We start from the raw sequence: 24,500 nt of genomic DNA, 5'->3' as shown, positions 1-24,500 counted from the left end.
GCTTGATGCGGTGGGTCCTCTTCCTGGGGATCGCGGCAATGCTAGGAGGAGACAGTGCGAAGGAAGGTGACCCAGAAGGGTAAACACAGACAAAAGAAACGAAGAATTTGGAGACCGGCTACAGCAACCAGCCTTCCAAATCGATCTTCTTATACGTGCTTCTGATTTTACATTTTCCTTTCATGGAATCTAAATTATACCTTTTGCATAAGTAAATGCGTGATTGCGAGATTTGACAAAAATAAAGTTAATTGCCGTTTAGGAGAGAGGCGCTGTTTCGACGGCCGATCTATGTGCAGTTGCATTTGTTACCACGACCAGGTCTGAGTTGTGTCAATTTAGCGAGAAAGGAAAATGTCGCTCGGGTGTTTCTACCGTATACGCGTAGAACAAGTTTCGTTAGGTCCTTAAAGTTTCGGAAAGGTGAAGATTTTGCCAGCCAAAATAAATATTGAGCACAAGAGTGTAAATGATTAAGCGGGGTGTTTTTTTTAATATCTTGTTTTATTCCGCTTTCAATATTAAGATATGTCAATATTACGGCGTGGTTTACCGCTGTTCTATTTTTTGTTGCAGTTTATTTGCCTTCGCTGTCGTTAGATGCGCTCGCAAGGCCTGATCTGTGATCTTTAGCTTAATTCAGCAAAAAAATTTTGCCTGGCGCGAGTGAAAATTTATCATGCTTCAGCTGCGGTAATAAAATTTTCAAATTGATAAATTAAACAATCAAGGTCACTTTAACAGTGCGATTGTTTGTTTGCAAGGACTCTACATGTACACTACCTCTATGCGCATACTTTCGTGGAACACCAAGGTAAGGCGTCCTTTCGTGACCGTCGAACAAACGTCGGTCAGTATTTTTTGGTTTGTGTCGACCTAAAAAATATCGGAGAAACAACCCTATTCTTCCCCCACTTCACGGCTGCTCAGTGAAACATTGCTGCTTTCATCGTGGGGCCATGATGGAACCTAGACACTTTGTTGGTTTTTAAACAATGGAGAGAAATACCAGGTAGAGCATGCATTTACACAGTAACGGCGGTAGACCGTGGCATCGTAGCAGAGACACCCCCTGCGCCTGGCAACGATCCGGGCCAGTCGCCAGAGAAGCCCGCTGGATGCGCATTCGGCGCAGGTGCGCAGGTACGTCTAGGGTGCCTGGATGTTCCTCCTCGCCCGGAGGAACATCCAGGCACCCTAGGTACGTCCTCTCCGTCACCGGCGCGCGGGGACTTGTTTCGGCGACTCTCCGCCAGGTGCGAACGCCGTCTGCTACAGAGCTGTTTCGAACGCTTGCATTTATTGTGCTATATGGGTGCTGAGCTAAAAATTTGCCCACGGTGATTTTTAGATCTTAAACAACTTATTTCGATCAAATTTGAACAAAGAAAATTTTGAGTGCAATTGAGTCAGTCAGTCAGCAAACTTTATTGATGGGAAAGGGGATAAGGGAAGGGGAAGGTGGGGCTAGAGAACTGAGTGGAGCCCTCTTTCCAGGGCCCCAGTTTCAGCTGCCCCGATCTTCGCTCTCCGGATCAGCTCTCGCTGAGTCCCGAGGGCGGAGTTGGCCAGGGCTGCCTCCCATGTCTCTAGTGTGTTGGGTTCGTGGGCGTTCTCCGAGGGCCATATAACGGGGCATCCCCAGGATGTGTGGAAGAGATTTGCCACCTCTCCACATTTTTTGCAGTGTTCGTTTGTGGTGTTCGGGAACATTAAAGCAAGTCTAGACTTGTGTATGAAGGTGTTTGTTTGAATTTTCCTTAGTGTTTGGCTTTGAGATCGCTATATGAGCTGTGATGCTTTGGTCAACTGCGATGGGGCGGTGATACGACTAGGAGTGGCCCCACAATGTTGTTTTTGCGCTATAAAAATGGTAAATTTATCTGTTGTTCCGGTTTCCCGTCAGTGTTATTTGTCAGTGCTGTACACTGACAAATAACTTCTAATTAACCAATACTTTAGACTTTTACGGAGCATTCTTAACATAGGATTGCATGCGGAGCTGAACATACGCTGTGCGCGAGACTACTGAGCACTTGTGTACCTGCCCGCGATTTGCCGCTGCGCGAGTAACAGCGGCTAGCTGCCTGTCTCGTGTACGACCTGGAGCCAGGCTTTAGTTGTGTCACTTTCTTGGACCCTGGGCCAACAACAATGACTCATCTTGTGGGCCTGCTCTCTACGGCATGCCAAGGAATGAGGCACACTGCGGTTGCGTGAAAGAACTCTTTACTTACATCCTCGTCCGGGCATACACACGCACACACCAGCACCAAAACACTCTGCGTCCCGAGTCCGAGTCCCCGTGCGCGGTTCTTCCTCTTCCCCACCGCCCGCTCCTTCACCCCACTGCCCGCTGCCCCGTGTCCGCCAGCGCCATCTCTCGGGCCCCGACGTCCCCAGGTCCCGCGGCCCTGTAGCCGCACGGCAGGCGAGGAGGGCAAGGGAAGGGAGCTCGCGGCGTGGGGCTCTGGGCAACACCCTATAGGCCAGAAGGTGTCGTGCCAAGGCGCTCCCCACAATCTTTAGGGACAAAAATTCTTCTGCGTTTTTTGCGGGATTCTGGACTAGACAAAACTTTGTAATTCTTGCATTGTGTGCATGGCTACATCTGTACGCGTTTGCGTCGTCATGTTGTGGGATATCGAGGGGTTCTTAGGGGCGACCTAGCCAGTACTCCGGCGTAGGCCCCCACTACCTCAAGGCGTGTCAACCACGCGGGCTCCCATGCCTACGGCAGCCCAGCGCGGTTCGCCGATACGAGAACACAGTAGACAGTAGGGCCAAAGCACAGCCGTTTATTTGGGGACTCCCAAAGCATGCGAGCACAAGGCTCGACGGCGTTCACGAATCACGCCGTCCGGGTCGTGATCGCGAACGGGAGGCAAGCACTCACGGCTCGCGGCAAACAACAGTTACAACCTGAGATACATGTATGATGTATCCGCCACCGCCACGCTGTTCCGCCGAACCCACCCCGACCGGGCCTCCGGCGAGACTCTTAGCACGGCCGCTGGATGAGAGCGCACGCAAGGTGCGCCTTTCATCTAGCGGCCGTGCTTTGCGCCGCCCGCGCGCCTATGTCCGATGGACCGGTGGTGCCATCTTTCGGGGGCGCCGACGAACCAGTCGAGCGCCGGACCGGTTTCAGCGCAACGCGTCTCTCCCGAAGCGCGCGCCGGCTCGGGATCGCGGGCCGCGGTTCTCCACGATTCCCGCAATGTACGCTTTGACTCCTTTTCGTTGTTACGCGCTCTGCGCTTCCTGGGCTCCATTCGCTCTATTTTTTAACTTAACTTTATTTCGAGTTTTTTCTTGCATTTCATTGCGTGCCATTTTTTATTTAACCTTTGTTTTCTCTCTAATTGTTGCCTTCCCGATCTCTCACATTCGTTTCACTGCATTGTAATCACCCCCATCTGGCGTAGCAAGCACTGCCGCTAGCAGAGCTGACCCCTCCAGCCCACATTAGAGAGTTCTCTCTCTCTCTCTCTCTCAAATGACCCTAACTTCACTTCCAATTAACTGATAATTCCAATTAAGCGACTTCGAATTATCGGGAGTCGATTGCTTAAAGACGGCATACAACCTTGCTTCAATCATAAGATAATCATAAGGAGAAAACAAATATGTCCAGTCGAGCACGAACTGCACTTAATCAAACTAGGTAATTAGAAAGTCTGCTGAGCACGAGGTCGCGGGTTAGGCTGGTTAGGCTGGACTGGTTAGGCTGGAATAGCAAGGAACAACCATCCCGCATCGGGCCGATGCCGTTTCCGGGAGGGGGAGTAATGCCTCGGCATTATTATCGTCATTGCCAGACAGACGCGGCGGCCCACACCCAGTATTCGAAGTGAGGACGTTGAAGCGAGCAACTGAGAAAAAAGGCGAAGAGAAAGACGAAGAAGCAGTTTCGGTGGACGCTGTAGCTAGCGGTGACAGCGGACTTACGGGCACAAGTTCGCCCTCTAAATAAAGTGCTTTTCTTCATTGCTACAAACCCCAGTGCTCACTTTCACCGTTACAATATGAAACAAAGTGTTTGAGCTCCTAGGACAAAGCAGCATCGCATGGTCCCATGATTCTACGCATAGGCTTATATGCCCTCCCTTTGAAGATTTGCGTCGCGGGTGTATGAAGCTCACACACAAGCCGTTGCTAGGTAACGTCCTCCTGTTGGAGCGTGAAGTCTTTCAATCAACGTCACGGGAGAAAGGAATGACGCGCCAGTTTGACAAGGCGTTGCTAGACAGCGCCTGGAACAGTCGGTGGGTGGCGCTGCAGGTGAGAGATTGATTGATTGATTGATTGATTGATTGATTGATTGATTGATTGATTGGTTGATTGATTGATTGATTGATTGATTGTAGGGTTTAACGCGCCGACGCAACGCAGGCGATGAGGCGCGCCGTAGTGGAAGGTTCCGGATTAATTTTGACCACCTGGGGATCTTTAACGTGCGCCGAAATCTCGTACGCACGGGCGTTTTTGCTTTACAGCCCTCTCATTTTTATTCCTCTTTTCCGCGCGTCCTCGTTCGCTTGGACCAAGTATTCGCACACGTGAGCTGAAGCTCAGTGAAGCATCTGGCGCTGATGTGTTTGCATGTCAACTATTTTACTTTTCTGGTTGATAGAAGTTTTCCTCTAAGTTCTTTTAAGATAGACGATTTTTTAAGCAGTATTTCTATCTATAACAAGCGTTTAATTGGTGCTGTTTTTTTTTCTGCATATTTCCGTGGCCTAATAATTCCAGCAGGGCTTAGCTGGCCAATGTTTAAATTATTCTGAAGTCAAAAGATTTTTTTCTTTTCTTTGCAAAAAAAAAAAAAAAGCACTGCGTTTGGAGGCGTTCGCATGGAATTTGCAAGACTAAAACTATAAAAAGCATTGATTTGTTTTGCCTGTGTAATATCTTTCGAAACATAATTTGTGTGAACTGGATATCCTTAGAAGGTCTCAGCATGACATGACGTCGGCATGGCATGATTTCGTCGGAACACCTGCTAAATGCGCACAGGATGTTTAGATGGGATATTTCAGGACGGTCCCTGTGATAATACTACGTGACGAAAGTACTTTGGGTGGCCATTGAATATTATGAGAGCGACACTGCATATGGACATCCACGTTACGTGTTATGGCGCGCGCGCCCTCTCGGCGTATTGCTAGGGCCCTATTTTCTAGGGACCGTAGCAATGCTCTCCTCTTCGAATGCCTTGCGATCTTCCAGCTCTCCCCATCCTTTGATTTCACAGCGAGGCTGTTTATGGCTATGGCTTTGTGCATTTTTGTCCTGCTCCAACAGTTCTGCCTCAAAAACGCCTCGCGGCAGAGCCACTTTATCGCAGAGGCGCAGCAAACAAATCGGCCATAACACTTGTATCATCAAGACATGGCAATTGGCCAAGACGACTCTAATTAATTACTCCGATATTCATTTACTTGTCCCGATTAGTTATTTTACTTTGAAGTTGCAAACGTTACAGCTAGAATTCCTGCCTGCTATCAATACACAGGAATCTACAGGGGGAGTACGGTTACAGAAAGTAGCTGTAACTGTTCCTTTATCGAAAGTTTCCCAACAAAATTATATGACAATTGGCTGCCAGGACGACTCTGATTATACCGCGCTTTATTTACTTTTTGTGATAAGGTAGTTCACAGTAAAGTCCCAGTGGTTGTGGAATATCCGCCTGTTGTCAACGCATGGAACTTCTACGGCAGGGAGACGAACAACCCCATGTCTGTCTGCTAGGATAAAACCTTAGTCCTTCTAGATTTTATAAAGTAATCACAAAGCCATAGTCAATAGACCATTACCAAATGTTAAGTAAAACAAATATATACGTGTGCACTAATCAGTAATCATGTGTGATTGTGTATTTTATAAAGATTCATTGGTGGTCATTAACCACCACTGAGTAGAGTGGCTCACAATTTTTTTGAATAATGGATAATTTTACTGTGAAATATTTTGTCGTTTTCTCTATGTGTGGCAGCTTTACGGTGCCCAATTTACGATAACGCTCTGTGTTTTTTCGTTCTGCTTCACATTGTACCAGCTCCAACAGCAACAGTATTCAGGGATCGGCTAATATTGAGCGTGTAAGATTATCACAGGCACCCCAGGACATGTGCGCACGTAGGCATGCAGTTACACCCACCGAACAGAAACAGCTTCAACCGCGATGTTCTGCTACATCAGACAACCGAAACCGAAACAGCCACTCTAGTACCATAGCTCTAGCTTAGTGGCGCCTACCCACGGCCAAGTCTCAGTGCATTTGCACGTTATGGACTCATAATACACTATAATAAGTACACCAATATACTTGTTTTAAGTGGTTTAAGCTAGTTCTATAGATGTAGTGATAGTTTTATTGCGCAAGCGAGATGACGCTTGTCCCTATCACAACACAACTCCGGTTCGGGAGCTCTCCTGGCCTCCCGTACGCCGTCGGCTTTCACGCGCGTGTGTGCTTGTTGTTTATCTATTTCCACCGGGAAAAAAAACGCTCATGCATCGGGAATTTCATAAATAACAACGATTGGCCCTACTAGGAGTTTATCTGACAGGTAAGCACCCTGTGGCAGATAAACAACACGCACGCATGCGCCTGACAGCCGCCGGCGCACGCAGACTAGAGTGAACTAGAATACTAGAGCTAGAGCTAGAATACTAGAACTAGAACTATAGTGAACTAGAAGTATTCTAGTTCACTCTACGCAGACGTACGGGAGGGCAGGAGAGATCTCGAACCGGAACTGGCGGTAGCAGACGACGTACCCATGAGCCTTTGCGCTTTTTACCCGTCACCTATTGAAAAACTCTTACCTGAAGTTCGTTTGTTGGCGATGGGTTTCTAAGGTAATTTCTAGCGTATTATTGTTTAAGTTTAATGTTTAATCCGTCTGATAAAAGCATTAAAACAGTAGCGCGAAACCGCAAGCGATAATGTGGTAATGATGATGGTGTTCTCTCTCTTTTCTCTTCGGACTGAATCACTGAATTCTCTACGCTTCACTTTTTTGCTCATTCGTCTATCCGTCTCGCCAGTCACGCTTGCTCTCGCGCTTTCCCGTCAACTCCCGTTCGGTTCGGGTGCTGTCGAAAGTGGCTCCTCCGCTTCTCGGAGTGTCATGAATCTCAGTGATGGTTAGGACTAAGATGCGACTAAAATCGGTGCTCCTAGGGTAGTATTTATTACATTATCAAAATTGCGCTTGCTCTTGCGAGGGGGGGCCGTTGCTGCCGCGCCCGAAGATGTCCAACTCCAAGTCCGGTGAGCAGTGCATGCGTGCGGCCGCCGCCGGGATGGTGGTGACGGCGGCCGTCATTGATCCCCCCCGCGATGTCCCAGGGAAAGCCGGCAACGAGGAGACTTTCGTGGTGGCCAAGTACGACTACGTGGCCCAGGGCAGCCAGGAGCTGAGCCTGCGCAAGCACGAGCGGCTGGTGCTGCTGGACGACAGCAAGCACTGGTGGAAGGTGCAGAACGCGCAGCGCCAGGCGGGCTTCGTGCCGTCAAACTACGTGAAGCGCGAGAAGCCGTCGCTGTTCGACAGCATCCGACGGCGGGTTCGCAAGCGCAGCGAGGCCAAGCTGTCGCCGGCCTCGTCGCCCGTAGCCGCGGACGAGCCGGGCGGCGGCGGCGGCGGCCCGGCCGAGGCCTGCGGCTCGGCCCTGGTGCGCTACAACTACGAGGCCAAGCAGGCCGACGAGATCTCGCTCGTCAAGGGCGGCCGCGTGCTCGTCATGGAGAAGTCCAGCGACGGCTGGTGGAAGGGCGAGCACTGCGGCCGCCTCGGATGGTTCCCTTCCAACTACGTCCAGGTACACGCCGCCGATTAGTATAGTCAACACAGTGTACAGCACGCCAAGTGATTCCGTTTCCCCCGCCATCGTAGGGGTTCTTTTGGCAGTTGTGCAAGTTCTTGGGACTCCGGTGACAATACCAGCAGGGGTACCTGGCACGAACTGTTACTTGTTTCATTCGACCTGTTGACGTCCACGCGGCGTCAAGTTTCTACCTTTTCTTACGGGGCCTTCATTAGCAACTGCGTGGGTGGTCTGAACGAAAACGACAGCTCGAGGAGCTACTGTTTCGCGGATATTTTGCTGCTATTCCCGTTACTCTCTAAATGAACCGTACAAACAGCTTGCAATCTGCTTGAGAAAAAATTGGGTCAGAGTGAACAGGCGCCCCAATTTTTTACCATGTGCTAAAGGGCTTGACTAACGGCTTTTTGCTTGAGCGTTCCGAGGTGAATATCAAAACTAGTTCATCCTTTCTCGAGCACAAAACAAGTGTCACTCAGTACGTGAACTTTATAAAACTTCATCCTGCGTTATTGTGTATTCAGTTGGTGTTGTGATAGCTTGTGCAAAATTTGTGGGATGCGAATTGTATTTTCTGCTGAAAGATATCACACAAAAATTTTAAGGCTGCGTCAAATCTCACGGCAGCCGTGAGGATTACCTCCGGGATGTTCTCACAGCAGTTTTATAAAAGCTGGCTGGCCTAAAATTCGCTAAATAATATTACGTCCCAATGTAACGTAACGTAACCTAGCCTAATATAATTTAACCGATTCTACCCTACCGAATGTATCAACCTACCCAAATCCAGCCCAACTTCAACAAACCTAACCTGACCCTGCTCAATGACACAGACATCCTATATTAAACCTAATCCAACCCATTCTAGAAGTCCTGTGCATCGATCGCTTAATGTAGTAATAATCGGAGCGACAAAAAAAGCATTAACAAAATTACGATGAGCAGAAACTTCAAAAATTCCAAAAGCTAAAAAAAAAAAAAATTCCCCCTGCCAAACTTGAACCTGAACTTTTTCGTTTAAATGCAGGTGCTATATTACAGCAGCACAGCAGCAGCTGTAGAAGTGAGTTTTTGGCAAATATTTGTCCCAGAGAATTTCCGGCTAACAGGCTTAGCCAATCAGAGGCGACTGCCGTGCGAAATTTCTGACGGTAATTCTCACGGTTGCCGTGATAATAGACACTACCAAAATTTAGCACGGAAACATCCTCACGGTGTAAAATCCTAGTAGTGCTGTATTCAACCCTTTATCTGTCCACAGCAAGTGTATGGCATGTGATATGTGAAGAACAGATAAAAAAATGCGCCAAACTAAAAGAGCCCTGCACTACCACATACCTTGCAGTCTGACTGTTGTTTTTGCCTGTACAATTCCATATTTAAATTCTTAAATGAAGACAACATGCAGTCTCCTTTTTTTCGGGCACCTTTACCTTTCCTTTCACCTCGTACTACATAAAACCAGTAGACAAGAAGTTTTCTTTGCAGCGAGCGAGCAAACATTAACCCCTCAGCTAATGTTCCAAATCTAGTGTTCTGCCGGGTGATGGTGGAAATTTGTCTTTTCTGCAAGTTTTACATTGCTGACAACGACACAGTTTGTTCAGTAGTTCTTTGCACTTTTCTCCTGTCCGTGCTGTCGTCTATGTCTTCTTGTGCAACCTTGCTTGGTGACCCAGTGACGAAGGAGGGCAACCTTGCAGGAGGAGGCCCTGAGCCCGGACGAGGCGGCCACGCCCACAGACGGGCTCCCCGTGGTGCTGGAGACGGTGGTGGCGCTGTACAGCTTCGCCTCGCAGAACGAGGAGGAGCTCAGCTTCACCAAGGGCGAGCAGCTCGAGGTGGTGGAGAAGCCCGAGAACGACCCCGACTGGTGGAAGGCCCGCAACCAGTCGGGAGACACGGGGCTTGTGCCCAAGAACTACGTGCAGGTACGCCTTCTGCCGTCTGGCGTGCCACAGGGGCCTCTTCGGAAATGTTGTGAAACAACGAGGTGTCTAGCCTTAAAAAAGAAATGACCTCCTGAGCTGCCAGTGTCACAAAAGTTAACCTGCAGTGTGCTGCGACCTAGCACTACACCGGGCTTCAGACGCCTCTTCGGACATGCGCAGTGTGGGTGTTCGGTAGCTGCGGAAGTCGTGCGCAAGATTCGTTGGTCAAGATACCAGTTTGCTTGCTGGCGTAATCACCAGAATCTAATACTACTTCCAGATCTTGTATTAGGGGAACTTGTACAACCTCAGTGGCCAAAGCGTTGTGCTGCTGAGCAGAAGGATGGAAGTTCGATCTTGCCCGCTGGGGCCACTTTTTAGCTGGAGGTGGAAAGCAAAAACACTCATGCATAGATTTTTTGGTGGGGCAAGAGTCACCAAGTGGTCAAAACCAATCTGTAGCCCTCCACTACATGGTCCCTTATAGCCCGGATGTGCAGCGAAGTCATGGGTGCCACATATGTATTAAAAGCTGGATATGCATAGCTGTCATTGTGTGGAAACTGATAGCTGGAGTTGTGAAGAGCAACGTGAATTAAAACAGATGATTGTTGTCTTGTACAGTAAGGGAGCAATGGGGCTGTGCAATCGAATGAAACGACGGTTTGGTTCCAAACTGCTTTACACGGTATCAGACTGCCAGTGCTGAAGTAATATCAATAAGAAATTATCACTAGCGACAGTTCAACCCTGCACTGGGTATGTAGAGTGTGCGCGATTTTATAAAAACCTTCCTGGCTTGCACTGGAGTGAAGTGACTTCGCCTGTTCATCGCCAGTTCATCGCCTGTTAATTTCATGCTTCAACCTTGAAGCGCATGCCATGATATGTTTGTTTGAAACCATTTCTTGATTGTCTTAAAGTTTAATACAATGTGTGCATTAAACCAGGTCTTTTGATTCAGGGTGTTGTGGGCTGCTATGCCTCCACTACGGTGCCTACTTAGGTAAAATGATATTTGTATTACGTTCTGCACGTTTTTCATTCCATACTGGCACCAAGGCATTTGTTAGCAGTGGTCTGGGCGCTCATAAAAGCTCTAGGAACACTTCTGGCAGGTGGGCTAATAGGCAACTGCTTTGAAAAACATCAACAGATGGCGCAGTAAGCATTACCATATCGCGACTGAAAACTGGCGAAACGTTCTGCTAAAACTGGCGTTACGGTGCCGATGTAGCGAGCCGCAAAAATTTAGCGTTGCACGCTGTTACAGATTAAACTAACAGATGGCGCCACGTTGTCAAGCCGAGTGCATCGAAGTGACTAAAACCCGACTATCCATAAAGAGAATGCAAATTAAAAGAGCACCCCCGCCATCGTTCTCGCTGAGGTTGCGCTGTCCGCTAGACGTTTTGTAGGTAAAGTAAAAGACTGCGCGGCACATTTACATTGTTTAACCACCATCTTGCGTCCCGTGTGGCACCAAGATTGACATGCGCAGAGGGGTGGGTAACGGACGTGGAGGGGCGGCAAGTGGTTTTGTCGTACGTGCCGAGCACGCGACCAGTGGCTTTTGCGGCCGCGATGGTTCACTCGGTAGATTTTAGTTTTCTTGCTAGACCACGCCGCTGTCTTGCTCGCTTCCAGCCTCCATTTACGTCATGCGAAACATCGTGAAAAGACGCGAGGAATGAAATGTGTTTTTCAATTGGCAACTTCTCGGCAATTAAAGCATCTTTAGTCACTGAATAAGCGCTGAGAGGGCTTTGGGGCAGTTGAACTTTCGTCTGAGCCCAACTTGCTAGTTGCCTTCAGTGTCCCTTTAACTACTGAATATATTACCTGAAATCGATAACACTCAAATCAACTTCCTGGCCTCCTAATAATGCTTGTTTTGTGTTCTATGTAGTCGCAGCCTCCATTTTCTTAGCAAATCGGGTACTGGCATGCCCCTAATGACCTTTAAACCTAGCAGTAAAAGTGAGTCGCACGTAGAATTGACATCGTTGTGTTAACATAGAACAGCATGCTCGCCAATAGGTTTTGGTATCAAAGCTATAATGCTGCAAAACAACAGTGTTCAGAATTGGAGCCACTGTGGGCTTCTCTTATGAAGGCCACCATTCTTTTGAATTTGTGGCTGTGTTTAGTGGTGCTCTGGCACTACTGGGGCGTGTAGTCATGAAAGGTCTGATGAGTCACTAGCTGTTTTTTGCAATTATCTTTCTTAATTAAATGCAGCTTGGAATAAAATTTACGGGCAATAAAATGAGCGTGTTTGTTATTCTAGCGTGACATTGTTTGGTTTGTACTTGTGCTTCTTTTATTGAGGTGTGAATAGGGGCTTAGCACCTGTCGATGATTCACTGGGGTCCTATCAGGGATGCACAGCTCTGCTATGCCGGCTAAGGGCTTTTTTTTTTAATATAGTATTGTTATCTTTTATTGCATTTTTAATTTATGCTGAGTCTGACCCATCTGTATTACAACAAACAAGTGGTTCATTGTACCCAGTGCTAGGAGGCATGGCAGGCTGCTTTGCGGCACCTTATTAGTGCTAGTGAGTCGAGTGCCTCTTTTAGACTTTGCTCGTGGCTTCAGTTAACAAAGCGCCTTGTGAACAGTGCAGTTGCTGACTTTCAATGTGGTGTTTTTATTAGCAAGAGCAGTTGAGTTGCTCACTGTCAAAGTTGCGGGGTACCGTTTAGATACCTTGATAAGTGGAAACAATTCATCCAGGAAATGTGGTCTGGACAAATGTGCATATGGGTTGTCTTGCGGAAACAAATGGTCGTTGATAATAGGCACATAAGTTAACTTGGGGTATCTTTGGAGGTCCACCAAATGCCAGTGAGATTTTAGTCCCAAAAGATGCGAACTGGATATTGCAATGATGAAATTGTGAACTTGTGGAAAATACAGTAAGGAACAAAACTGGCCACATCTTGATGGTCCAGACAACTTTGCAAAAGTTTGGAAATATGCTCAGAAAACCAATCAATACTGGCACTTTTATTATTATTATTATTACGCTTTAAAAGCACCTGTGCATCATATTTTTATTATGCAAAATGGAAAATTTGACTTCCATCTGAAATGCAGCCATACAGCCGCGAGGGAAAGCTATACAGATTTCTCAAAAACTTTCCTGTGGAAAAAAATTTATATCCTAGGCCAAGACGAATTTGTTTCAACTGTGAAGTTTTTGAGAAATCTGTATAGGTTTCCTTGGTAGGCGTACGGCTGCATTTCGGGTGGATGTTAACTTTTCCCTTTGCAGAAACTTACTCCGCCTTAGGGATTTCCCCTAAGCTGGTTGTGTAACGTTTTTCATTATACGTTCAATATTTAGAATGTGGGATTACAAGAACGTTTTCACGAGCCCAGTGGAATTGAAGTCACTAAGGTTCTTTGCACCACTGCCTCTGGGTGTCCGTGTTTAACCGCCTCTCTCTTTGCCGCTGTGCTCGGCAACTTGCGTTTGTCTGTAGGAGCTAACAGAGTGCCTGGTTGCTTGCCTCGCACCCCAGGTGGTGGTGGCCACATCGACGCCGACGTCGACCCCTGCGGCGCCATCGACCCCTGTGCCGCAGCCCGCTGCGGGGCCGCGGCCTGAGCTGCGTGCCAAGGAGTGGTACTTCGGGAGCATCTCACGCTCCCAGTGCGACCAGGTGCTCAACGACCACGCGGTCGACGGGGACTTCCTCATACGAGACAGCGAAACAAACGTGAGTAGTGGGCACCTGGAGGGTGTGCGGGATAGTGGGTCTCTTTATCATGGTTTTGAAAGTACATTGCACTTGCTGGGAACACAGAGACTTGCACGGGAAAAAAATGTAGACCCTCGCGAGAAGACGGTGCACTAACAAAGGTACGTTGCGCTTGCTGTGTTCACAGCAAGCGCAACGTACCTTCAAAACTATGTTACACCAACTAGCCCGACATCAAGCTTTACTGAACTCTTTAAGGGGACACGCGGGTCGAAAAAACGCGATTTTTTCGAAATATACCGATTTTTTGTGCTCCCTTGCATTAGCATCTTTGACTATCCTTCTTTCATGGGTAAAAAAATGAAAACGAAATACGAACGAGAACTTAGTGAAAAATGTGTCTGAATGACTCGCGGTGACCCAAGAAATCGCGCAATCAAGCCAAATTTCGGCCAGGTTTGAGAATTTATTCCGCACGGCAGCGTGGCTCGCCGCCATTTCGGTCACTTGAGAGAGGTAGATCAAGCCTTCTTCTCTCGATCGAGCCGCTCGCCAGCTTCGTATCTCCGCGTAAAAAAAATAAAAAAAATGTTTCTTCCCGCTTGTTTTGCGAGCTCCCACTGGGCATTTAAATCACGTGACGCGAAAGCGGGACCGCCATTGGCTCTTGCCGCTTGTGAGCCGCCATCGCCCGCATCGTTCCGTTCGCTACTTCGCGCTATCTTTTCTATTTCCTTATCGTGTGGTTTTAATCGTGAACGGTGAGGAGAAGCGTGACTTTTGTCGCCGGAAGCAGCGTACTTCATGCCGGTTCAAAGGAAAGCGCAAGCGGCGAAGCATTGTGACGACCACGGCCAATGCCGGCACGACCGGCACCGTGAGGCCTAACGGCGCCGGGCCTTCAAGCGTTGCAAGCGCGGCTCTACCAGGCGGGGCTGATTTTATCAGCGAAGATATCGGCTTTATAAGCGCATCGGAGAAGAAGTCGGCAGCCTTCCAAGGTGAGGAGACAGCCAGCCACGGGAGCGGTGCAGTTATCTGTGAAGTCGGCGCTCTGACTGACCTTGAGTGGCACCGTGTGCGCGACGTGCGGGAAGTGCGAACTCGTCGTAGTTGAGGTTGCGAACAAGCGGAAGGGCCTCGCATCGGTACTGGAACTGAAGTGCAAAAACGAGAAGTGCCCTGCGGGAGTGGCTGCGGGAGTGATTTCTTCTGTTTACTCGTCGCAGCGCGCTGCCGCCGTCGGTCGCGGAGGCCTCAAACCGGAACTCTGCAGGGGAAGTCCCCGTGATAGTTTCGCCGTCAATGTGAAAGCGGTACTCGCTGCACGCGCGGTTAGCATCGGACACGATCAGCTGTGCAGGTTTTGTGCCATTCTTGGTCTACCAAAACCACAGCATCAAAAGACGTTCTACAACACTGCCAAGAAAGTTCATGTTGCGGCCACAAAAGGCGTCTCTGACAATCTTGCTGAAGCAAGGCAAGTAACTGCGTTGCAAGCTGGTCAGACTGACCTCAGTGTGATTTTTGATGGTACTTGGCAGAAGCAAAGACACGAGCCACAACAGTGTTGGCACTGCCATTTCTCTTGACACTGGTCTCTGCCTGGATTTTGAGGTGCTGTCAAACTACTTGTACTAGCCGCCACCAAAAGCTTGATGAGCAAGAGGAGGAAGTGTGGCAAGCCTTTCATGCCTCTTGTGTGTGAAAAAAATGTCGACTGCTCATCCCGTGCCATGGAGACGGAAGCAGCACTGCGCATCTGGCACAGGACGCTATCGTACAACCTGCAGTTCACTGTAGTGGAGACTGCCACTGCCCTCGCAGGGTTGTGGTTCAACAGGGGCCACACTAGCTTTGAGCAAGTTCTCCAAGAACTGGGAATCTTCCCTTCAGAAGAACTGGTCAGACTAAGCAATGCAAGTGACCAGCGGAGGATCAGGCAGATGTGTGCCAAGCTGACTGCTAAGGCTAGCCCCATTGCCGCAGCCTGGTGAAACGGTCCCATACCAAGGACTACCCCAGCAAAAACCGTGAGGGTGCAACTTATGCAGCGGGAGCATTCTAGTTTTAGTACCTCAATGTGGACATTTCAGACTGTATGCCCACCAAATTTCATGTTGTTCGAGCAAGAATTTCTGAATCTGTCAAAGAAATAAACTTTCAATTGCTTTTTTCTCAGCTTGTTGTTTTTGTCCGTTTTCTGAGTTTGTGCACACTTATTTTCCCACCTAAAGTTGTCGTATCAGGATGAAATTTTGCACAGATGTTCATTATAACACGTAGAGTGCACAAATCTTGTTCATTATGCAATTTGTGTCCTTAGATATTTCTGACGGTCATAAAACAAAAATATACAGAACAAAAAAAGGCACACTACCAGTCATTTTTTTTTCGTGGTGAGGAAAATGATGATGAGGCTTTTTCAGGTAGATTTGTGCACTCTGCAGTTCATAAGGAACCACCTAGGCTATTTTAAAAGTTTCAGAAAAAATTTTTACTATAAAAAAAAGTGTGCACAAAAAAGCCATTTTTCTGAAAGTCATGCTGCGTAACATTTTATCCGGAGCAGCTATTCAAAATCTGATTACATATATGACCAGAGGAGCTCAATCTCTACAAGCTGTGAAAATTTCAGCCTCCTAACTTCATTATTAAAAAAAAAGTTGTTTGGAGGAGCACGTCCCCTTAAATCAAAAAGCCCCACTATCTTGCACACCGGCAAAACTAAATCACAGTTTTGGACTCACTGCGGGTAGTCAGAAGACTGTGCCATTGAAATATATGTGAAAATGAATGCTGGATTGCTTCTCTGGAGTCCGCACTGAGTCGGAGACTGATAACTGAAAAGCACCATTGTCAACACGGCTTCCTCCCGCACTGGTGCTTCTATGCTTGCCCTGTGTGTATTTCACGCGTGGGGTGGTGTGTGCATGTGGCTTTAGTATTTTGCGAGAATGTCAGTCTTGCAACCAACCTTTATGCATTGTTATGATGTTTCACAAAGTCCTTGCTGCCAGGTTTGTGTCCCCGCTCCCTCCTTTTTTTTTCCAAAATGCATAGAGGCACAGATTGGTTCAAGAATGAAAGCTTTGCAGACCCTGAAAATAGTCTTCTGGAATAATTTTTAGAACCACCAGAAAATCATTTAAGGGAGCACACTGCTCTTAAAACAGCTTCCTTGCATTTTTAAGTAAACTCTGTGAAACTAGTCGGTCTTGCTGCTTTTTCCCCACTGATTTCCCATATGCCATTATTTTTTTAGTAAGTCATTTAGTTCCCAAGATAATTAGAGATAATTAGTCATTTTTGGAGGAACAATAGACAAAACAGTGTTAGCCATAAAACTGTAATCTTTATATTTTACAATACTATGAACCCTGTTGAGTGCAATAAGAGAATCGGTTTTTTGATGCATCGCTCGGAACTAATTTTACAGCTCATTAAACATTGGTGTTTGAAATAGAAATTCGACATGGTTCCTTGCCACTGGTGCCGCCAAGGCTTAATGAGCTGTAAAATTAGTTCCGAGCGTTGCATAAAAAAACTGTGTCGATTATTGCATTCACCAGGGTTCATAGTATAGGAAAATATAAAGATTACAGTTTTACGGCCAACACTGTTTTTGTCTATTGTTCCTCCAAAAATGACTAATTATCTCTGACTATCTTGGGAACTAATTGACTTACTAAAAAAAATAATGGCATATGGGAAATCAGTGAGGAAAAAACAGCAAGACCGACTAGTTTCACAGAGATTGCTTAAAAGTTAAAGCTGTTTTAAGAGCAGTGTCATTAACAGTGCATCACTGCTGTGCCCTAACGTTACTGCAGAGCTTGCAAGGCAGAACAGGGACCAAAGCTGGCGCTTCTTTTTCTGGGTGTGCTTTTATGAAGTTTTCTGGAAGGACGCTTTTAAAGCAACAAATGAAATGTCCACAGGAAAATGTGAATGTTCATTATTCATGAAGTTTCATGACTATTTTCTCACAAACGTCAAGTATCCCCCGCTTTTTTGTAATGGTAATGTGATACAGTCATCATACTCGCTAAGTAGTACTTGAGCCTTGCCACCATTTTACGCATATGGACAAAACGCTGAAACTTGTGCATTTATAATATCACATTGCGCTATGTGCATTTCATTTTTTGCTGACTGTGCACTAAAGAAATACAGATATCGCTGCGGTGTCATTAGTTTCTTTTAATTTTATTTTAATCTACCTGTAATTTAGAGAGTGGCTGAATGTGACACACCTGGCATGAAAAACATATGAACCTGTGATTGTTTCATGGTAGACGCAAAGGTATGACTCAAATAGCGAGATGCCTAAACTGGTGTAGTTTGCAAAGAACGTTGCATGCACCTTATCTGCCACATTTGGTCATGGATTACTCACAGTATAAAAAGAAAAAAAGGGATCATAATGTACATGCAATTATTGTGCAGCTCAATGCATGATTGTTTTGTTTCCACCCTAGATACAATTGCCTGATTAGGAGCCCATTATGTGTTTGCTATTGCTAGAGCTGCTACTTCACCATTTGTTTTTAATTCCATAGATGCCATTGTGTGATTAGATATGAGATACGTGTTTGCTACTAAGCACTGTTCTGTTTTCCCCCCTCATTTTTGATTGCAACAACCCACCGCTCCAATTGTCTGTTTCTGAGGGCGAGCTGAATGTGTAATTACCAAGTGAGAGACTGACTGGGCATGAGTGCACTTTCGCTATTCCAGCAAAACTGTTCAGATAAAGATCGGCACATTCATTGTTGCAGTTTACTTTTCATAAACTGCATAGTTAGCCAGAAATGATAACGCCTTTGAATAATCGCCTCACAAAGCTTCAGTAATCATTCATGCTGTCTAACGGACTCCACTTATGCTTTAGATTGTTTTTATTCGTATGTCCGAACAAATTCTGCCTCTTGAGAGGCCCGAAGGAAGTGCCCAGAACCGTTGAGTTTTGTGCATTCAGCGTGCAAGGCACCCCGTTTCGTCCTCTGTGTCGCAGGTGGGCGACCTGTCGGTGTCGCTGAAGGCGCCGCAGCGCAACAAGCACTTCCGCGTGCACGTGGAGGACGGCGTGTACTGCATCGGCCAGCGGAGGTTCTCCAACCTGGACGACCTGGTGGAGCACTACAAGCGGGCGCCCATCTACACCAGCCCCAAGGGGGACAAGATGTACCTCATACGGCCCTTCCGCAAGCCCTGACGACCCCCCTTTTTCTACCACAAGGCCGGCCGCAGCGAGGAGGCCGGCCACACTTTGTACGCGTCTCTCCTACTTACTAGTCAGTGCCGTCGTGCTTGTCCGCCATCCTGAGCAGCTCTCTCCCTCCGGCCTGCCCTGGCTGCACCCTCCCCCCGTTTACTCGAGGGCAGCCACTGTGGAGGGTCACCAGCTGCCTTTGCGAATCAGGCTCTGTTGGCGCAGTGCTGTGCCAGTGCCTTGATAGTCCAGCACTGTGGCCATCTGCCACCGCAGCAGCAGGGTAGCAAGAGCGGGGCCCGCACTCCCCATGGCTGTAGATTGTGTCGCTACTCATTAAGCGGCCCAGCTCTGAAATGAAAGGTGAGGTGTCACGCTGTCCGAACTAGTTCTAGCTAGTCTAGGATGGAAGCCTGGGATGTAAAGCCAGCACAGGCCATGCTGTTTGATACGCGATTTTTTACGGTAGTTCTAATCGTTTCTGCAGCACTCTATGTTATTTATGCGATCCTACTGACATGACATTTCAATGATTTTCCGATTCGAGTTTAGGCCGAGAAAAGGCACGCTATACATCTGTGTGCAGCTTATGTGTTTGTAACAGCTGCTTGGCATCATTTTTCCAATAATTATACTCCCAGTCTCCTTTTCTTTGGCACGACTTTGGATCTCGTGCTACCGGCCAACTGTTTTTAGCGTAGCACGAATAGTGCTTTTTCACATTTAGTGCTGCGCAATACCTGCTATGCCACGATTGCGGCTAGCATCATCCCTGTGCCTACGACGGCTATCTGTGCGATTCTAGCACAGGTGATTTTTGAGGGAGGCTGGTGCAGTCGGAGCAGGCCAGTGCTGGAGAGATCTCTTGCCCCCCTCCCCCATCCCTGCGGTTGCCTGAACATTCCACGAAGGTCCCACAGGCTGCCGCTGCCGCCAGAGGGATTTTCGCATGAGCAGCAGCGGCCCCATCTCTCTAGCCTAATTGTCACCAGGCAGCGTTCGAAGGCGACAGACACGAACAGCTCTTGAAATGCTCTAACCGCATTTACGAGGCCACTCTTAATTTATTGACTGATTGTACGGGGCTGTGTGACAACAAGGTAATGACGAGCAAAGCATGTGAATGATGAGTAACATTTATTTTGCTCAGTGTGTGACAACTTGCAAGGAATGATGACTTTGAATAAAAAGTACAAGCCTCTGTGTAGACACTGTGTCCCATATCTTCCTCTTGTGCGGGGGACAACCGCAACACGCGTGCTTTGCACGAAGCATGGGGAAAGCAGAGGTGGGGGTGCTTGACCTAGGCAGGAGTTATGTGCAGCTGACTTTTGCCACCCAGAGCAGAATTCCAAAAAAAAGGACGAACTCACGCAAGCACTCACATAGCTAACCCGCACAACAGCACCTGGACACTATTTAATAACATACAAGCTAGTACTTCGTAACCTTAACAACAATCACTCAATCTCCTTGCCTGTTGCAACCACTACTTGGCAAATGGCACAGTACTGCCCCAGTGGCGCCACACAGATATCACTTTACTTCCCAAGCCTCACAAACCCATCACTTTTGACAACTTGCGATCGAACTCCCTCACATCCTGTGTGGGCAAGCTTTCTGAATATCTGGTGACTCCCAGTCTAACGGACTTCCTTGAAGACACCAACCAGTTACCTCACACCATGTTCAGGTTCCATCCATACTCTCCTCTCTGCGCAAGACGTCAAGACGTCAGAGCAAGACGTTGAGAACAAGTTCTCAACTGCCTCATCAAAGCACACCCCAGTTCCATCCTTGCTCTCAATATTCAAGGTGCCTTGGATAACGAAACTCACACAGCCATTCTTCACCAACTTCAAACCATGGGCTGTGGATCTGCCACAAATGACTACAGTAAAATCTCGTTTCAAAAGACGCTCAAGGGACCCAGGAAACATGTCTCTTGTAACCAAGGTCTCTTGTATGCAATGCTGCAAACTTGGCAAACATAGGAAAATCAACCAAACCATTATCATTCAAGTGTCTCTTGTAAGGAGGTTTTACTGTATGCGAGTGCCTTTTTGACAAATCGAGCTGCCACTCTCCACATTGGCCCTCACCAGACAGAGACCTTTCACACCCCAGCAAAGGGCACTCCCTAAGGCTTGGTTCTCACCACTACTATTCAATCTAGCACTCGTGGGACTCCCGACAGTACTTGATCGAATCCCCCATGTGTCGCACGCCTTGTATGCAGACGACCTCACCATATAGTCGCACGCTCCTCCCAGACAACGGCAAGATAGTTTTCAACAAGCAATCAACACTACGCTCAAATATTTCCAAACCTATGGTCTCTGCTGCGCCCCATCAAAATTCGCCTTACTCGTCCTTCGAGCACAAACCCGGGGCCTCCTACCAAACCTTACCCCCGACCCCTCACTCACTCTCAACAGGCAAGCAATCGCCACCATAAAAAACCTCCGCATCCTGGAAGTCCACCACCACCACGATGGCACCATGGCCACGTACCTCCCCAAATCTCTACAGACAGCCTCCCAACTGACACACCTAATTCAACGAATATGCTCTCGCTAACACGGACTCGAGGATTAACAGATAACTGCCGCATCCTACAAGCAATGCTCATCAGCCGCATCACCTACGGGGCCACCTATCTGGCCTTTAAACTACAAGAACATGCCAAGATCAATGTCCCAATACGCAAATCTTACAAGACAGCCCTTGGTCTGCCCACCTTCACTTCTACCGACTGCTTACTGAAACTGGGTCTACACAACAGCCTCACGAAGATTATTAAAGCCCATCTCCAAAACCAACCACAACGCCTACAACTCACCCCCGCTGGTCGTTGTCATCTCAAAACACTAGGCCGGAAGGTGGTACAAACACCGGACTCGCCACAACGTATACCTCCATCAACGCGATGCAACATCCATGTCTTCCCCATTCCGCATCATATGCACCCTACATGCAACGCCGGCCGTTGTCAGCCTAGTACACGTATCCTCATCAGAAAATACAGCACCGACCCGACCACCCTTTATACGGATGCGTCTCCCTACCCTCAACGACCCGCTCACATCGCTACCATTGCCCGCTTCGACGCCTTCCTCACCCTTCCTCACCTCTAAAGCTGTCTGCACAACCTCTACTACCACGGCCGAAAAAGCAGCCATTGCCCTCACAATGACCCAATCCACAAGTCCCAGCATAACAATTCTGTCAGACTCACAAGCTGCCTGCCGTTGTTTTGTACTCGGACGAGTCTCGGCTCTTACCCTGGCCATCCTTTCTCAATGCCCCACCCTCCCTCGTGCCCACATAGTGTGGACATCCAGCCACACTGCCCTCTCTGGAAATGAGGTGGCACACACCACCGCCCGAGCTGTCCTTCACCTGGCATTCCCAGAAGAGGCCAACAACGCAGCCAGCATTGCAAACTCTCTTACGCCCCTCTTCCAAACCTACAGTGACATCTTCTAACCCGACGCACCTATCCCCCTCCCCACCCTTCCCTTCCTACCGCAGACCCACATTTGGTGCCGACTTCAAACCAACACGTATTACAATCACTTCCATCTCCACCACGTCTGTCCTATGAAGTACCCACTTATTAACATCACAGCTCATCTCGTATGGGCGTGCCCCACCAATCCTGCACCACCCAGATCACATACCCTTGAGCAGTGGGAGTGCACGTTGCAGAGCTACCAGCTCGAAGACAAGGAGGCCCTGATCTCTCGGGCGAGGATGGCAGCTGCGGCACGCGGCCTACCGGACTAGGATGGCCACCCACAGCTCCTAACTCTTTCTCCCCTACTCCGTCCCTGTTGTTTCTATATACTTTTCGCTCTCTCTCTCTCCTGTGCAAAGCTCGCTTCCGAGATCGGTGGCGTGAGCCACTCTGACGACTTGTTACTATGCTTGTTCCAATGTATGAACTAGAGCCCTTCGAAGTTCCTTGACCAACGTAGAGGCCGAGGAAGTTAAAAAGTAGTAATTTAAGCATGGCAACAACTGTCACACCACCACTGGCAGCTTACCCAACACATGCCCCTCCTACTTCTAATTTGCTCTTACCTTGAAGTGTGGCGAACCCACCATCATGTCGTGGACAATGCACATGGCACAGTCTTGAAGTGCCGACAGACGTGTGGCAGGTGCAGCACTGGTAACAATTGTCAATGTCGGTTAACGTTTACCATGGCACCAGACTTGTGCAGAAACCAGTTTCGTGTTCGTGTCCAATTGTGACGACATGACCTAAAATGGCTTTAGGTTGCTTTAGTTCATCACACTGATGTTTGCTTCCAGAAAGATTGCAACTGATACAGTAAAACCTCGTTACAAGACATTGATTGATTTGATTGTGGGATTTTAATGCGCCAATGCAACGCGGGCGATGAGGCGCGCCGTAGTGGAGGGCTACGGATTAATTTTGACCACCTGGGGATCTTTAACATGCGCCGAAATCTCGTACACACGGGCGTTTTTGCTTTTCGCCTCCACCAGAAAAGCAGCCGCCGCGACCGGGATTCGAACCCGCGACCTCGTGCTCAGTAGCCGTTACAAGAGACACTTGGTTAAGAGACGTTTGAATGAAAGCATTTGATTGGTTTTCCAATGTTTGCCACATTAGCAACATTGCATACAAACTTTGGTTACAAGAAACATTTTCCGGGTCCCTGAGCGTCTCTTGTAGTGAGGTTTTACTGTAGCATACCTGCCAACTCTTCCGAATTTTCCGTAAAATGTACGAATTTTGACCAGTCTTACGATTTTACGAATCTTGCCCGAAATATTACAAAAAATATTTGGATTTTCGAAAAAAAAAAAAAAGGAATATCCATTAAAACGACACTGTGCTGCCTTGCGCAGCCACGAAAGGGCAATACGTACTCTTGTTATCATCATCAACAGAAGCTGCGACTTTGTCACCTTCTCGGGGTGGGCTACGCATCCATGTCCGGAATTCGCTTCCACCTCGACCAGCCAGTTTAGAGCGCGTCGTTCGGGGGCCGGTTAGGACCTCCATGTTCGCGTCGCTCTTCGTATGACTGCCGCGACCAATGCACTACGACCTGTGGCATGACCGCGGTAGGTGCTTCGCAGTGCAATGACGCGAAGCCGCGACAATACTGTACCGCGTGTTTGTAAAATCGTACACGACAGAATTTGATCCTCCTGCCTTGTTGTTCATTACTCTTCAAGACTTGCGAATTTCACTTATGGTTGCGAAAACGTGACAACGCTTGACACAGGACGTTAATCCTTTTAAACTTTTAAAAAATTAGTGCGCTGCCCCCCCCCCCTGCCGGACCGCTGGTTTTACGAATTTCCAAGTCACCAGGTTGGCAGGTATGCTGTAGTCTCCACAAATCATGGTAATAGCAGCTACTGTGACAAGTTATTTTTTTTTTTGCGATAGTTGGCCTGCATTGTAATATTAGTTGGTTTCCACAAAATTTCAGGGTCATAGTTGCTTTGTGGGCCTGTACACAGCAAGAAGAAACATAGTATTTCAAAGAAAGACTAAGGGCATTTTAAACAACTTGAAATTTGTAAAGCTTTTTATGCACACTAATGAACTCTCTCTCTAGCACAATGTGATGAACATGTGAGAAGCCCAAGAAAAATTTTGTGCGGCTTTAAGAGTAAAAATTAAAACTGTTGGACATGTGCTGAAAGTGTGATCTCTACCGCAAACCGATCCGTCCACCAAGTTACCTCTTGCGTGCCCACGTGTGAGTGAAATGCAATGGTTCCTCCCCGACATCCTCAGACCATGCAGTGTTT

At 47.9% G+C, this 24,500-nt stretch overlaps 1 protein-coding gene across 2 annotated transcripts; it reads left to right on the top strand.

Moving 5' to 3' along the window:
- Positions 1-7,029: 7,029 nt before the first annotated feature.
- Positions 7,030-19,905, top strand: Dock (SH2/SH3 adaptor protein dock). 2 transcript variants are annotated; one of them, XM_077699915.1, is made up of 5 exons: positions 7,031-7,285; positions 7,364-7,836; positions 9,546-9,773; positions 13,304-13,501; positions 18,501-19,905. In XM_077699915.1, the coding sequence occupies exons 1-5, from the start codon at positions 7,267-7,269 to the stop codon at positions 18,699-18,701; spliced, it is 1,119 nt and encodes a 372-aa protein (XP_077556041.1). In that variant the 5' UTR covers positions 7,031-7,266; the 3' UTR covers positions 18,702-19,905. The 2 variants fall into 2 exon arrangements, with proteins under 2 accessions (XP_077556040.1, XP_077556041.1); XM_077699914.1 differs by having other exon boundaries at positions 7,030-7,836.
- Positions 19,906-24,500: the final 4,595 nt, after the last annotated feature.

Source organism: Haemaphysalis longicornis, unplaced genomic scaffold, assembly GCF_048455015.1.
Source record: "Haemaphysalis longicornis isolate Haplotype H1 unplaced genomic scaffold, Haemaphysalis longicornis Haplotype H1 scaffold_2, whole genome shotgun sequence".
In the NCBI taxonomy this organism is placed as follows: Eukaryota; Metazoa; Arthropoda; class Arachnida; order Ixodida; family Ixodidae; genus Haemaphysalis; species Haemaphysalis longicornis.
Note: the sequence above shows the minus strand (reverse complement) of the source record. Positions and strands in the feature narration are given on the sequence as shown.

Bases quoted from the DNA above. Each gene is read 5' to 3' on its own strand.
- Dock (XM_077699914.1), top strand. From the start codon at position 7,267: ATGTCCAACTCCAAGTCCGGTGAGCAGTGCATGCGTGCGGCCGCCGCC. The intron at 7,837-9,545 runs GTACACGCCGCC...GCAACCTTGCAG, and splicing joins TCCCTTCCAACTACGTCCAG to GAGGAGGCCCTGAGCCCGGA. The intron at 9,774-13,303 runs GTACGCCTTCTG...CTCGCACCCCAG, and splicing joins TGCCCAAGAACTACGTGCAG to GTGGTGGTGGCCACATCGAC.